Genomic DNA, 16,235 nt, shown 5'->3' on the forward strand with positions numbered 1-16,235 from the left:
TGGGCTAGTATAAACCTTTCACTTTTTTCTGTGTTTATAAATGGAAACAAAGACATTTCAAAAGTTAAACCCATAAGACTCCTAACAGTTGCTGTGGTACTTACTGATAAGGTATCTTGTGGAAATTACAGTAAAAATAGTCATATTGAAATTTCCCCTGTACCTATTCTTATTTAGACTGAGAAATAATTTCTCAACAACAGACCCACTTTAACAGAACACCTTTAGCACCGTATTGCAGGCTGTGGGACAAAATGAGTGATAAAGAATGGTTGGTCTCAAAACATTTCTTTATTGACAATTTACTGCATAGAACACAGGGCATGTGGATATAATTTACTAACCTGCCAGAAACGTTATAGGCAAAGCATAAGGAAAGGACAATGGATGTATTTTAGGAAGACAGAACAGCATTAAAAGTTTTAACTTGTATTTTTTGGCTTGTTATCCACATATTCAAATAAAATATATTTTTCACCTTCTTCCTCAGAAGTGGCACAGAAAGTGAATTGAAAAAGTTAATTAGAAAGTAATAAAATGTGAAGGCTTAGCAATTCGGTACAGCAATCAGCAGCACAGACTTTGACCACATACATAGGAGCAGACTCTTAGAATGTGAGCTTTTAATGCAAAATACTTTTCTAATCAAATGGCCAAAAATTATTTTGACCTAATAAATAAATATGAAGTTCATTATTATCAAACCAAGTGCAAATACAGAAAAGTCACTTTAATTCAGAGGCATGCTTAAAGCAGTTTGAAAGCAAAATATCCTTTAGAATTATTTCTCCAGGTAAAACAGTTCTAACTATGATTACCCGGCATTTGCCAGTGCTTTCCTTCCCAGACAGACACACTCATTTGAACTTGAAAAAGCCAGAATGCCAAAAGTACCTCCCCAATATGTTGACTAAGGACTGTAATTCATTTAAATTATGCAACTGGATTCCCACAGCTGGCCCACAGCTTGGCTTAGAGCTCAGTTCAATGCCAATGATCCTGTCTGCTAATATTGTCCTACTTGCAGAGAAGGTAATACACCCAGCAACTTATATTGAAGTTCTAACACTAATTAACAGAGCAAGCAAATGTTGACATGAGTGACAAATGCTGGGTAATAGTTACTGTGAGACCAGTGCTGCCAGCTGGCATTTTTCTGTAGCATTTTGCAGTAATCATCCCTTGCTTGTTTCTTAGGATATGGCTTATAATTTATTTGTATGCATTTTGTTTCAAGTTAGAAACAAATCAGCCCAAAAAACAACCCAGATAACGGCAGCAAGACCCCCGATTTTCAGACAAGGAATCAACAAGACAGCATGCAAGCAGCATCACTTGGGGGATGCATGGGGGACTAGAGTATAGGAATTCTTATCCTATATAAAGCTATGCAGCCTTGCACAAACAGCCTTTGGCATCTTGTTTCTGGCCTACCTGGACAGTAGCAAAACATGTTTATCAGATCACACAAGCCCAGAACCTGAACTGCAAGCAGTTAAAAACTGAAGGTCGCTAAGCTGCAAAATTAAAACATGCTTCTATGCTTTAGCTACACAGACAACGATAAAACAAAGCCTCCACAACCACCTGTAATAATATGCCTGTTCAGCTAGCAATTCCAAAGTACTCAGCAACACAAGGTAGACATTTTCTGCAGCTGGTTTTACATGTACATTCCTGTCAAATTGTTGTCTCGTCTCCTCTTACCTTCACATTAGTCCGGAGTGCACAGTAACATGCAAAAAACATTGCAGTAAACAAGGAGCATATGGACCAGTATTCAGCGTCTCTGCTCTGCACAAACGGTACACACACGATCCCGAGCATGTGCTACTAAGGAGCATCCGTTCCCTCTGTCAGTTTGAAAATGCATTGATCTCTGTTTTTCTGACTACAAAAAGACATGTCTTGAAGGCACTGAGTGAAAGCTACATATCTCTTCATCGACTATATATAGAAATATGCCCAGTAATTTCAATTAGCAGAGAATTCAGCATCTGAAACTTGGACCTCAGTTGCTTTTCCTTCCAGCATTTTAAATTCAGGGGGGAAAAAGGAGGGGGAACTCACCCAGAGGGGAAAGGTGAGGAATTAAAATGTAAGCAGCGAGTTACTTATATTTCCCCCTGGTTTTGATGTTTTTCTTTTCAATATTTTACGAACGTTACACAGGGAAAAATGAAGAAAGGTTTCTCTTCCAGTTCTCAGATTTACTGTAGATTCTGCACTGTTTCTGTCTGCTCTTGTTAAAGATGCAGCATCCCTTTTAACAAAGACAACGTCATCAATCATGACAGATTCAACATGTTCTACTTACAAATACCGTCTCTGATTAAGGACAATGGCTGGCTGGCTTATTAACGTTTCCTCAAATACAAGTTCAGTCCCCTGTGCTAATCTATTTTTAAAGAAAAAGTCCCACCTACTCCTTCACTCTCATTTAATAAAAATGCAGCGGACTAGTTCTAAAGCTCCTGAATTGCATTGTGCTCAGACACTGGACATCGTTTTCAAACTGTTTTCTTGCTTGCTGGGATTAGAAACACAGAGAAAAATTAAAATGAAAGCAGAAAAATCCTGGAGAAGGCTGTGCCCTCACATTTGTAACTACATATTCTGAATTCGAAATGCCCAAATATCTTCCAGAAGGAGGGAACTCAGAACCTAGCCAGAAGGCAAAGCTTTAATTCACAAGCACAAAAATAAGATCAAACCACTTCTTTCACTCCTGTCAACCGCTGGGATGCTACAAATTAACTGATTGTTTACTAGACTGCAGGGACACAAAGTCAAAGACTCAACTCTTTGTTTACAGCACCGGGAACCACCGATATTCATACTGAATTATGAAGCAGTCTTCAGGAATAAAACCAGAAAAGAGACTCTTTTTTTTCTCACTGCAGCAGATACTGTGGGAGGCAAAGAGTGGAAAAGGCTTTACTACCTCCTTCTCTATCAGCACAGAGCAATTTGTGTAGGATAAGCATAACTTAATAGAAATATCTGCAGTGACTTTTAGGATTTCTTTAAATAATGCTTTACGTAAACCCCCTTGGAAATCTGCAGAAATACTGAAGTCCTATCAAAGTCAGTGGATATCTTTCTGTGGGCAATGAGGTGAAGAAGCTTAAACAGAAGGACGTGCATTTAAAGAAAAAAGGGGGGAGGGGAAAAGACAGCAGGGTTTTTTCCAACATCTTCCTAAAGACAAGCTCTCAGAAACTGTCGTCAACTCCAAGTGAACAGCTATTTTTAGCCTGTCATTGTTTGTGCCTTTTTTTAGGAACGAAAAAGGCAGTCGTGTTTAAAGCTAGATATTGCTCTACAATGTATCCTAAGACAGCTACTTAATTTGATCCCCAGCTCCATCTGTCATACAAATTAAGTAATTAGTAATCACAACCTTCTTTGGCACAAGCAATGACTTCCAGAACAAAAGAGATGAACCCTGTTCTTAAATCTAATTCTGCAATTTTTATTAGTCATGAACTGGGGTCTAGATGCCATAGATCATAAAGCTGGGATATCCCAAAGTTATGATAGTTCAGACTTCGGCTGCAGCAATATCCATCAAATAAGCTAAAACATAGCAACGTGTTGCTCAGCAAAAGCATGGGAGAATTAATTGATGTATTTTTCTGACACTCTTCAAATGAATAGAAGGGAAGGGAATCATGGTTTATTTTGCAGTACAGTACATTAACAATTAAAATTAAGCATCTTAGTCATTGAAAAAATATCACAGATCTTGGAGAATTCTGATCCACCGGAGAAATGCAATTCAAAAAGCAAAGATGAATAGATGCACAGTCCTGAACAGCGAGGCAAGGCTCAGGCAAGCATGTAGCTGCATATGAAAATCAAATTCAAGCCTCCTTTCTGCCAAAGGAATTACACAAGGTTTCAGTCAGCAAAGTCTTTGAAACAACTTTCTTCTTCATGATCCTAAAAAGTTAATGGTTTTGGTTTTAGGCAAACAAATCCAACATGGGGAAAATAGGAAACTCACAAAAACAAAGCAGGGCTGCGTAACTGTATGATTCCCAAGTGATCACCTGTATAAAAGACTTCAGACTCATTTAGGAAAACAAGAAGTAATGCAGTCCCAAAGTCTTCACTCAGAAAAACCTCCCATGACTCCTGAGTGTCTAGAAAGAAAAGTTATCTAGGAAATTACAGACCCTGACCCACATAACACTGTAAGAGTGAAATGGGAAGACTCCCATCCATGTGGCAGATGCCTCCTGTAATAACTGTGGGGCATTTGAGAATTTGCTGGAAAATTGAAACCTCTGTACCAGCCAACAAGGTATTACTTTGATAGCAGACCAACCTAACGCATTTAGCAGGGGCTACTTCAGGTAATCTACACAAGCAGATCCCTGCAGGGTTTGTTCACCTCTGCCAAAACATTTCGTATTGCAGCAGTCTAATTTTTAAAGGCGGCATCTCGTCAAGGACATAAAATATTTCATTATGACTAACAGCTACTCAAAAGCATCACGTATTAGTGATATTTACGGCCTTTGACATAGAGTTGATAACAATGAGTGAGGAAAAAGCCTTCCCCGAATCTGCCAGGCATGCCAAAAATAGCAGAACATTTCAAGTGCTCAGGGCCTCTTTAAACAGGAGACCACAGGGAAGAACCCCACAGATAAACAAAGTTACTCCATTAAAAAAAAAAAAAAAGGTTAAGTATAAAGCCAGTAGAGAGACAGTAGTCCAAAAAATCTGCATTACAGACAGTCTTTAAAAAGACACACAACTTGTGACCTGAATATTCTTAGATGACAGAAACCATTGGAGCCACTATCTTGAGCTGTGGAATTTCATCGTTACTTTATCCTCCTGTGCCTTCAGAAGGGCAAAAGGGAGTACCTGGAAGGAAACCCTGGTTGTCTGCAGAGGTTCAAAGAGAGCAGAGGGAACATGGTGCCCTGGAAGACCTTGATTTCAGGAGGCCCTGAGGGCAGTCTGCTTTGAGGATGAAGGGGGGAAGAGCCCTTCTGGAGCATGCACCCCACCAGCTCCTCTGACAACTGCAGTAGACTCAAATAGCACTGTCACTGCCCAGAAGAAGAGCAATATGAACTAGTAGTAGTAGTAGCAGCAGTAGTAGTAGTAGTAGTAATAGTGGTAGGAGTAGAAGGGCCTTATTGCCATTGCATCCCGAAGCTTTGGTCGAGGACCCCCACTGTGCCATGGCACGATACAACCACAAAGCAGACAGTACTTGGAAAACCTTATAGGGGAACAATGAAACCATACCAGAGAGTAATATTTTCGTCCTCAGTAGCCTAACCATCTTCAGGTTTGGTGGGTTTTTTTCCCAGGCATCATGGAAAGGGTGGTATTTTAAAGGAGAGTAACAATAAAACGAATAGAGTAAAAATGTAGTAAAGAAAGCTTCGCTCTCCTGTGTTTGCTGTACAACAGTGCAATGTGCCCAACATTTAAGCACCACATTTGTGGGTAAATATTATAAATTGCTTTTAAAAAGCTTGCTGCAATGAGATAGATTTTGTGATCACCCTCTGATGATCACAAGGAAAGCAGAGATTATCTAGAAAAAAACAGAAAATAGAGGGGGAAAGGACTGAAGAAGAGGGTGCATTGCTCTCTGAGTAGACAGAGGGAGAAATGACACTCCTGTCCTCCGAAAGAGGGGAGAGTGGACGTCTGCAGGGAGTTGGACATAATGGTGGAGGTTTGCAAAGCCATCTGCAGGGTCTGGCCATGCAACTCTTATTAGTATCAACACTGATAATCCGTGCTGCTGATTTACAGCAGCCAGGGGTGTCATTCTCCCTCTTTTTACAGTGATGCTGGAGGTACTGACTTGTGCAGTCATGGCACTATGGCTACAGTCATGCTCCATCACATCCTGTCTTTGCACACTGCGGTGATACAATCTATATAGCACCCTAGTCCTACACTGCTTAAATGCCTCTGATTTCAGTACATGAGCTTTAAACTGGAATGATTTTACTCCTTTCTCCATTTATGAGACTTTAAAGTGTCATGAGAATGTTATTTTCCACAGCTACAGGAAGATCATTACACTGAAAATATCTGTGTTGGGGGATGGGATATTGCAGAAAACATTGATACAGACTGCAGGTCTTGGATGCTGTAGGGTCTACAGCTTCTAGATGGAAAATGTTGACTCCTGAAGACTGGACTGAGTCTATGGGGCATCTGGAAACAACTGCAGAAAGACGAACGTAGAACAACAGCCACAATTGGCAAGAAGGCTTGCTTAGGCTTTCCATTATAGCAAAGTCTAGTAAAACATAACAGACAGAGGACCTAAATCAGCAGCTTGAGCTCAGCAAATCTTAAAATGTCCAGAAAGAGAAAGAAAAAGGCTGAATAGATTATTTACAAATTCTCATCTCCGGTATTGTAAACATCGCTCTGACACCCTGGCATTCTGATGCAAAAGTTGCTGTGTCAAATATTCTTCCTCACTTCCAGGCCAGTAAACAGCAAAGACCTTCCCCTGGGCTGATTTAACTTAAGCCAGGGTTTTTCCTGAAAACTTTCTGCTTCTTTTTTCCTGCACAGTCTTGTTAATATAATTGTCTGATTTTTGAATATTTAATACTTTTCTTCCTAATGTCCCAGCTCTCTTCTTTCTGTCCTCTGTGGTTGCATTGAGGAAGGTTTTGATCAGATATATGAGAAAAAGATAAAATTTACTTAGAAATCATTCCTTCTCAATATTAAATGTATACATATTTTATGAACCAAGCCGTTGTGGTTAGTATTTTGAAACAGCCATAAAACCATTTATAATAAGCAAATTTAAAGAAACTATATGGTCAAATAATAAATAAAAAATAAGTGGAAAATGGCCTGATCCTGTGAGTCTTCTCTATAACTATGAATTTCTCAGGAAAGGCTTCCTCATTGCTCCTGACGACCCTAAAACAGAATACTGCAAATCAAGGAACAGAGGGAATTGGATTAAGCTTCACAAAATACCTCGAGTTTCTGAAAGCCCCATTTTTCCTCTGCTGTACCTGTAACCTGTGGATTAAGTTTATTCTATACCTCATCCTACCCAACTGATTGAGAAGACGTGACTCCATTATAGTCTTCATTGAGAGACCCAGGCTGTGAGGACTTTTTCAGCTCTGAAGATCCCCAGTTGAATTTCCTGAATTTCACTCAAATTGATGATTAGCATATCTCCACAATGTGCATTTCATTTTGTGACTATGAGAGGACAGCTGCCTTTCTTCTTGACCTGCATTCTCATGATAACATCTTCGAAAAGTTGTTTCCATCCACAGTCAAGTTAAAGGCAATGGCAACCTGGAATCCTAGCAGATTATCTAGTCTATCTTCCTTGCTGAGGGAAGATTAACCATACACAGACTGTTCTTGGCAAATGTTTGTCTAACATGTCCTGCAAAATCTCTCATGAAGGGAACACAATCTTTGTTTCAGATGGTCCTTTATTCTTATTGTGGGAATGTTTCTGTGAAGATCAAGAAGATGATCAACAGGAAGATACCATCTTTTATACAAATGAGATTAATTTAGTAAAACTGCTCTTTTTGGAGTGTTTTTTAATTTTCCATTTCTGGGATGTCATAATGATGGATAAATTAGCAGGAAAGACTAAACGCCATAGTTTTGAAGCACTGGAAGAGCAAATGTATGCTGAAGCTTGCCATCTGTCCATGGTGCTTTTTGTACTTTCACCTTTGTAGGGCAAGATTGTCACCTTGATAGCAGTGGGTGGAGATTCCCATTTATTCTGTATTGTTTATATGTACAAACATATTCACATGTATACAGGGATATGCTTGTATGCAAAGTGCATGTTTGTGAGACAGAATACCAAGAGCAAAATAAGAAAGGGAGTATCTTCACTGTTGTTCCCTATAGAAGCTAATATACAAGGTGTTGGGCCTTTCTGATATACACTGCTTGTGATTCAGTCCAGATAGATGTAGAGCTCAAGACAAGGTAAAAACCCTAGATGATTAGAAGCCTATGCTTGTTTCCCCCCCAAAAAAATCATTTACTATGACTGAAAAACTTGGGGAAAATGAAACATGGGGAAAATGATGTCTATCTTTTCATGATTTGCCATCACTCCCCAATTATGAATTAACATTTTACTTTTATAATTTATGAACTATAATTTATGAACTAAGCTAATTCATTTAAGCATAAAATCCACATTTCCATGGTAACAGCATGAATGAAGAAGGAATGAACTTCCAAAGTTCAACTGCATTTATTACAGTACTTAAAAATAAACCTCCAGCAATTTTCATCCAGGAAATTACTGTAGTCTTTTTGTATGAAAAAAAATTTAAAATTAAAGTTCTTATTGTAAATTTGTATAAGAAAAACTTGATTTTGTATTGTACTTGATATAGACCTGTATGTGTCAAAACACCTAGTATTTTATTTTTTGTACTGTGATTTTAGTCAAGGAAACTATTTAAAGGGAACCTATTGTTAGATTGAGAAATATGATATAAAATTGTGTAACAGTTGAAGTAACCTATGCTTTCATGAAAACACAGGTTTAGGCTTTTTTTTGATGTAGCCAGTATTTTCATTAAACAAGCAAAGTATTCGGTTTTACAATAGAGAGTACAATGATGGATATTCATTATCCGTGCTGTAACTATTCCTCTTCATTCAATTGATAACAGTTATTACCTTAATATGTTAACAAACCTTAGCTAGAAATCTGATCAATGAGATAAATACCTTGTTTTGAAAATATGTTTAAATTTAGCCAGTTCTTGAAGAGTTATTTCAAACCTGCATAGTGTGTGAAAACAAAGGATAGTTAACGAGTGAAACAATTTACAAGGGAATTAGTATATTTTCTATGTTCTAATGATTTCAAATCAAGAGTCAATGTATTTCTAGAAGCCTTATGAGTCAAAAGCAAATTGTTGGGCTTAGTAAAGCAAAAATAGGTAATGTAATTATTCTAATAATGCAATAAATCTAATAATCTATTTTCTTTCTTTAAAAAAGAAAAGCATATTCAAAATAAGCACATTGCAAAAATGAAGGAGGGAAATACCTCTTAGTGGAGAGAATTCTCTTTGAAATACAGCCAAATAAACCAAAATGATCTACAGGTGTAAATACATGATCCTCTTGTAATCAGAGCTTTTACAAATACAATTTGCCAATTTGTCTATGGAATCTAAGAAAAGTGTGCTTAAATCAGGCATCCATATTACTTATGTATAACTATATACCTAATGTTACAAAAATCCCTGTCAGCAACCTATCTCTGCAAAAGTTGGTGATGCATGCTATATCTGTATCTCCTCTGGGACCTGTGACTCCCAACATTTGAAGACACCTGGCCAACCTAGATACTTTTGTCTCTAGTACTATCCAAATAATAAAAATAATCCCCAGACTAAGACTTTAAAAACTTAGCTGAGAACAATAAAGTCAGCAAAAACTCCTATGACTGATTGAGACTTTTTCTGTAGAGTTTTACCAATGATTTCATTCCTTACTTCAGCTATTCTTTTAGCCATCAAGTCAAAATATTTTCAGCTGTATTATTTTCAGCTGTACATACACAAGTCCATGGGAATTGATGAGATGCATCCCATGGTCCTGAAGGAACTGGCAGGTGTAGTTGATAAGCCGGTCTCCATCATATTTGAAAAGTCATGGCAGTCAGGCAAAGTACCCAGTGACTAGAAAAAGGGAAATATCACACACATTTTTAAAAAGAGTAAAAAGGAGGAACCTGAGAACTACCAACCAGTCAGCCTCACCTCTGTGCCTGGTAAGATCATGGTACAGATCCTCCTGGAAGCTATGTCAAGGCATATGGATAGCAGGGCGGTGATTAAAGACAGCCAACATGGCTTCACAACGGGCAAATCATCCCTAAATAATCTGCTAACCTTCTATGATGAAGCGATGGAGTGACTGTGTTGCTGGCTAAGGGAAGAGCAACTGATGTCATCTACCTTGACTTCTCTAAGGCCTTTGACACGGTCCCACACAACATCTTTGTCTCTAAATTGGAGCGATATGGATTTGATGGATGGGCTATTCAATGGATAAGGAATTGGCTGGATGGCCATGTACAAAGAGTTGCAGTCAATGGCTCAAGGTCCAAATGGAGGTCAGTATCAAGCAGTGTCCCTCAGGGGTCCATACTGGGACCAGTACTGTTCAGAATCTTTATTAGTGACATAGACAGTGGGATTGAGTGCACCGTCAGCAAATTTGCAGACGACATCCAGCTGAGTGGTGCAGTTGGTATGCTAGATGGAAGGGATGCCATGCAGAGGGACCTTGACAGGCTGGAGGAGAGGGCCGATGTGAACCTTATGAAGTTCAACAAGGCCAAGTGCAAGATCCTGCATCTGGGTTGGGGTAATCACCAATATCAATACAGACTAGGAGATGAATGGATTGAGAGAAGGCCTGCGGTAAAGGATCTGGGAATACTGGTGCATAAAAAACTGGACATGAGTCAGCAATGTGCACTTCCAGACCAGAAAGCCAATCGTATTCCAGGCTGCAAAAAAGAAGGGTGGCTAGCAGGTCAGGGGAGGTGATTCTGCCCCTCTACTCTGCTCTCGTGAGACTTCACCTGGAGTATTGCAGCCAGCTCTGGGGCCCCCAACACAAGAAAGACATGGACTTGTTGGAGTAGGTCCAGAGGAGGGCCACAGAAATGGTCAGAGGGCTGGAACACCTCTCCTATGAAGAAAGGCTGAGAGAGTTGGGATTGTTCAGCCTGGAGAAGAGAAGGCTCCGGGGAGACCTTACTGTGGCCTTTCAATACGTAAAGGGGGCTTATAAGAAAGCTGGAGAGAGACTTTTTACCAGGGCCTGTAGTGATAGGACAAGGGGCAATGGTTTTAAATTGAAAGAGGGTAGCTTTAGACTGGACATAAGGAAGAAATTTTTTATGATGAGGGTGCTGAGACACTGGAACAGGTCGCCCAGAGAAGTTGTGGATGCCCTGACGTTGGAAGTGTTCAAGGTCAGGTTGAACAGAGCTTTGAGCAACCTCATCTAGTGGAAGATGTTCCTGTCCAAGGCAGGGAGGTTGGAGTAGATGATCTTTAAAGTTCTTTTGCAACCCAAACCATTCTGGGATTCTATGATTGCCTTTCCACTAGTACCTCTAGAGCTGTTTCCTATTTTTTAAATACAAATTAATTGCAGAAAATTCTCTGGGTGTATCTTTCTCCAAAACAGCACTATTATCTATGTCTTTCACTTATCCTTTCTGTATCTTACCCTACAACCTCATTGATGGCTGTTAATTGCATTGCTCTGTTGAAGTGGGGCACTCAGGTAACCATGTGACTTGAGACAAAGGTTTAATCCTTCATGACCTTCTGTCACTTACAAACTGATATCACTCTGCTGTTGCTGGTGTCGTACAGCAGGTGTGATGCAATTTCACTTGTCTCCACTAGGCACTCAAATGACTTTTAAAACTTAGGCACCACTAAAAATGGGGAAATGTATACATATATATATATACCCGCATACATATGTGCATATGTGTAAATATGTATATAGCAATCAACTTTTTGGAACCATTAAGAGGTAAATTTCCATATACATTTTACCCTAATGAGAAGAGCACTTCTTGCACTTGTTCCCTCCCCCACTTTCTGCTACATCCCTCTATGCCTCCTACACACCAATTGAAATATTATTTCTAAATTGCTAAAATAAGGTGAATGATATCTTCTTTCAAACAGCATTCCTAAAACAATAGTACTCCTGAGCAGCAAGCGGGAAAACCTACATCCTCTAAATCACGCCCAGCTAATCAGACAACATGGCTTAGAATCCACTGTTGCTTTTGAGAATTTCACCCAGTGTTCCTGAAAACCGCTGTTGAGAAGGCCTATCTCAGCAGTTAGACCTCATCTCTTTAGGGTCTGTAATTAATGGCATCATGAAAAAAAAGATAATTTTTAATTTTCCACTGTGTAGTGATGCCCAGCATGTATTGACTGAACCACTATTGTCAGCATTTTGCTGTTCTAGGTTCAAGGAGATACCTCAAATGTTGTGGACAAAGCATGATTATTTCTTTCTGGACACCAGACTCTTTTTGGTGACTTGCGCTGTGGAGGATTTGGCACACAAAGTCAAAATTTGAAAATGTCCTTAAGAGCTTTTTCAGTTTAACGCATTGAGAAGTTTTGTTTCCACAAAGAAAAAAATGCTGACTATATGAAAAATAAAATATAGAAAATGAACAGGTATACTAGTTTAATATTATAAAGCAAATGTAAATGACAGCACCAAAATAGAGGATTTCAATATTATCAAAATTAGTCTAGAAAGTCAAAATGAATCACTTCTACTTTTTATCACTGAAAATTTTATCTTAACCCACAAAATATTTTCAAAAAGTTACGTCTGAATAGAAACTTTTTACACTGATAGTATCTAACCAATTCTATTATTTCTCAGCAGTTAAAGAACATTTTTGCACTGATATAATTTAACCAGTTCTATTATTTCCAAGTAGTTAGAGGTTGCCTTTTAAAATACCATGCCTTGCACATTTCTTCCGCAGATGTCCTCTTCTCACTTCAGTATTCCCTCGAGTCACATGCAGTGAAGATCAGATAAATTCAGAGAATGTCTTCCGTTGAAATATCTTATAAAATGCAAATCACTACTATAATCTGATGATATTTCACAAGCTAACTGACTTTAGCACTGCTTTCTCTGTAACCATTTATGAAAGCTAAAAATCTCTGGCAATCTTTCTGGCTATGGGGTTGTCTATAAACATTTTGTTATTACATCTATATGCAAAATCATTCTCAGTGTAGTACACAGGGTCAATACCTCTTTTGCATGGAGGACAAGACTGAATGAGACATGCATGCTGACAGCGGAATATCAATTGACTAGACCCGTATTTATCTGAGAGGAAAATTTTCAGTTCCCTTAATACTTTATTTAAATAGTTTTAGAAATAGCACCTGCCTTGACCCAAAGAAGTTATAGCATGCCCTATTTTACGTATTAACCAAAAATAACATCAAATCTCCTAGGAAAACAAAGCCAGAGTCTACTGTCAATCATAATACAAGTAACCTTTTAATTCTAAGAGGGTCATAAAGATCTACAGCCCTATAAAATATGAGAATCTGGCCCAAAGAATAAACAAAATCAGAGTAAAATATGATATACACTTAGTGAAAATCTATCTCTACTGAAGCCAATACTAAAAAACCGTCTTATTAATTTCGAAGTATTTTATTGATGTTCTTTAAGGTATAAAATAAAAGTTAATGCACACACCATGACAGTGAGTTTGCATGTAAACCTCAGTTACAGAGAGCTGGTGCTCCCTGGTATTCTTTTGGCAGCTTATCAGCTCTACTTTAGCTATTCTACAAAAGCAGAATAATACAGTCCGAGAGTATCTTTTTCTATCCCCTGCTCATCACCACAAAGTGGAATCCATATATTGAAATATGCTTTAAGGGGTGTTTGTGAATGTTTGTCCAGTCACAATGACTGGGACATCAGATAGAGTGTAAGGGCATCATGCAATTAGCAGATAGTATTCTGAATAAAAGAATACTGTCATCTGAACAATTTCATATAAGTTCACAGTTCTTGAGTACCTTTAATCCAAGAGAGGTTTCCTGATTTGGTTCCTACATGGAGTTTACTCCCACAAACACTGCAAAAATGATGGAAAATATATAAACTAGTAGTGATTGCTCAGAAAGTCAGGGAGTTTGGTCCTGATCTAGATGACAGAAATATTGTGTGGGTCTCTAGTGGAAGTACATTTGAAGGGCAGGTCGGCATGAGATATTCCAGCTTGTATTTATCAATCAGAATCAAGGAAAGGCCACTAAGAGTTGTTAGTGACTCAGCAAGACAAGTCAAACTGGACTATAAAAAGATTTTTCTCTTATCACAAGAGAGTAGGATAGGAGGATTTGTTGTGAGGTGACTCATGTCTAGAAAATAGAAGAATGCATTTGGGTTAGTCTTTTGTGAGCTGGTGAGATGCAATACAGCTGTTGATTTTTTTTTTTTTTAAATCTGAGTCTGAAGAGAGAGAAATAAGTGAAATAAATAAATAAAATAAACATACACCATAGGAAGGGCTTTTTTCCATCCTCCACCAAACCAACACAGGAATGTAGCTCATCTCCCCACCTTTGATGACTCTTGGTCCTTCACAAAACCTGTGATGTAATAAGGTAATGAGAATTAAATTTAATGGTTGACAGAGAGTGTGTTTATGTGCATGCATAAGTTTATCCTTCGTAATGACAAGAAATCTGTTTATTAATGGATGCTGCTGCTGTATACATCGCTCTTGAAAAACAAGCCAAACCACAAAATATGCTAAATGGGCAGATGATTGCTGCCTGCTGATTTCAGTGGAGTTCTGGCCAGGAAGTCAGGCTAGATGATAGCCCAGGCCTTCTGGCCCAAATCCAGACGTATCTCTTTGCTCATCCACACAAAAAAAAGCACAAGACTGGAACAATCTGGAAAAGCTTGCAACTCCCCAGTTGTTACTGTCTGTAACAGAAAGCTGTCATTTCATACTTTGGCTTGCTATTGTTCTCTGCTTCTTGCCTTATGTTTTCTATAAATAGTGGAATTTCATGCCAATTTATAAGATAGATTTTTGTAAGAGATGCAGAAATTCCAAAGCTATAACTGAAGCTGTTAAAACTCAAAATTAAGCTATGCAATGCTCAGAAATGTTGGCCACCTGGTATAATTAAAACTTTTAAACATTTCTCAGTACTTCTGATACATTAGTTTTCTCTGTCATTTGACAGCCCTCTGCACTGAAATAGCTTGTTGAATATTTTAGAATCAACATTACAGTACCATCACTTCAGTGAAAGAATTATAATTAATTTTTTACAACTGCATCATTTCAGGGCATTGTGAAATACAACTTCAGTGGGTTTCTTTAAGCAGCAGTGTCCCAGTGTCACAACGAACAGTTGTGTCTATGGCAACATGTTCCTATTATCATGGATCTCATATATCTGCCATCATCTCTAAATGGTTTTTTTAGATAATTAACACAGAATTCAATGCTAATTGTTTAAATCAGAATGAAAATAAAAGTTCATGCATAAAGCACTTTCTGCCTACATATTGCCCTACACAGATTGAATAAGTAAAACCTTTTTTGCATTAATAGAACTGCAAAACCATTGAGACCAAAACAGATCACAATTTACTTTTCATTCCCTGGCTTCTGCTACTACAAGGAAGATCTGTTTATTCATTATTTCATCATTGCATAGCAAATAGTGTAAAATAGAATGTTATTTCTCTATACTAGAAGACAAACTGGTGGCAGACAGAGCCTGGATTGAGAGCCAGGGCTCTCAGATCCTCTCTTTCAGCTTACCACGTGTGGTAAACAGGTCTACCCCTCAGTTTACTCATTGCAAACTGGTATTTACGGTACCGTTCCCAGTAATCACTCTCAAAATGTCAATGTTCTTATTACAACTCCCAGTTCTTGCTGCTCCGCAACTGCACTGCACCTGCATCTTACCTTTCAGTAAGGACATACTTCAGTCTGCAAAGCTTTGGATGACAAATATAAGTAATAGCGGTTAATATTTTCAGGTCAATTTTAGAGACTGATCTGAAATATTTGATTTCCTTAATCTGAGCAAACACATCTCCATGCTCATTGAATCTTTGTGCTCTAACACCTACAGTGTGCAGCTTTGTGCTCTGCCACCTACAGCATTTCCCAAAGTATTTTTCCCTATGTGAATACATTTATTTGTACCTTCCTCTATCACAAGCAGCAAGCTTGATTTCAAGAATCGAACTTAATTTTTCTCATAACCCTCCCAGCAGATATTGAAGTCATCTCTGGGTTGGCACCCCATATTTCTAGAAGAAAAAAATTGATCAAGCATTTAGCACTGCTATATTCTTAGTAAAATACCAAAATCAATGAGATGTCATTTATTAATATTTCTCTGGACTTTCCACTAGAATACACCATCAACATACTCATATCTCTGTTCAAATAACCTCTAAATTATTATGTAATGTTTTCCTGGTATTTGGTTTTACATTCCACCGAGCCATAGTCACCAAAGGTAGCTACGCAGCACCCAGAGCAGACTACAGTGTCTTCATCTTGCCTATAAGGAGGATCTTTCATTGCCGTACTCCTTCTTATTTTACTATATTATTTCCAGTTACTCTAC

At 38.3% G+C, this 16,235-nt stretch overlaps 1 protein-coding gene across 1 annotated transcript in view; it reads right to left on the reverse strand.

The window, feature by feature from the left end:
• LOC142404403 (disks large homolog 2) overlaps nucleotides 1–14,168 on the reverse strand; it is an 800,410-nt gene extending 786,242 nt beyond the window's left edge. The window contains exon 1 of the mRNA XM_075491174.1: nucleotides 14,123–14,168. Within this exon, the coding sequence (XP_075347289.1) occupies nucleotides 14,123–14,146 (24 nt within the window). The 5' untranslated portion in view covers nucleotides 14,147–14,168. The remainder of the gene's footprint in view (nucleotides 1–14,122) is intronic.
• Between the last annotated feature and the right edge of the window lie 2,067 nt (nucleotides 14,169–16,235).

Source organism: Mycteria americana, chromosome 1, assembly GCF_035582795.1.
Source record: "Mycteria americana isolate JAX WOST 10 ecotype Jacksonville Zoo and Gardens chromosome 1, USCA_MyAme_1.0, whole genome shotgun sequence".
NCBI classification, from domain to species: Eukaryota; Metazoa; Chordata; class Aves; order Ciconiiformes; family Ciconiidae; genus Mycteria; species Mycteria americana.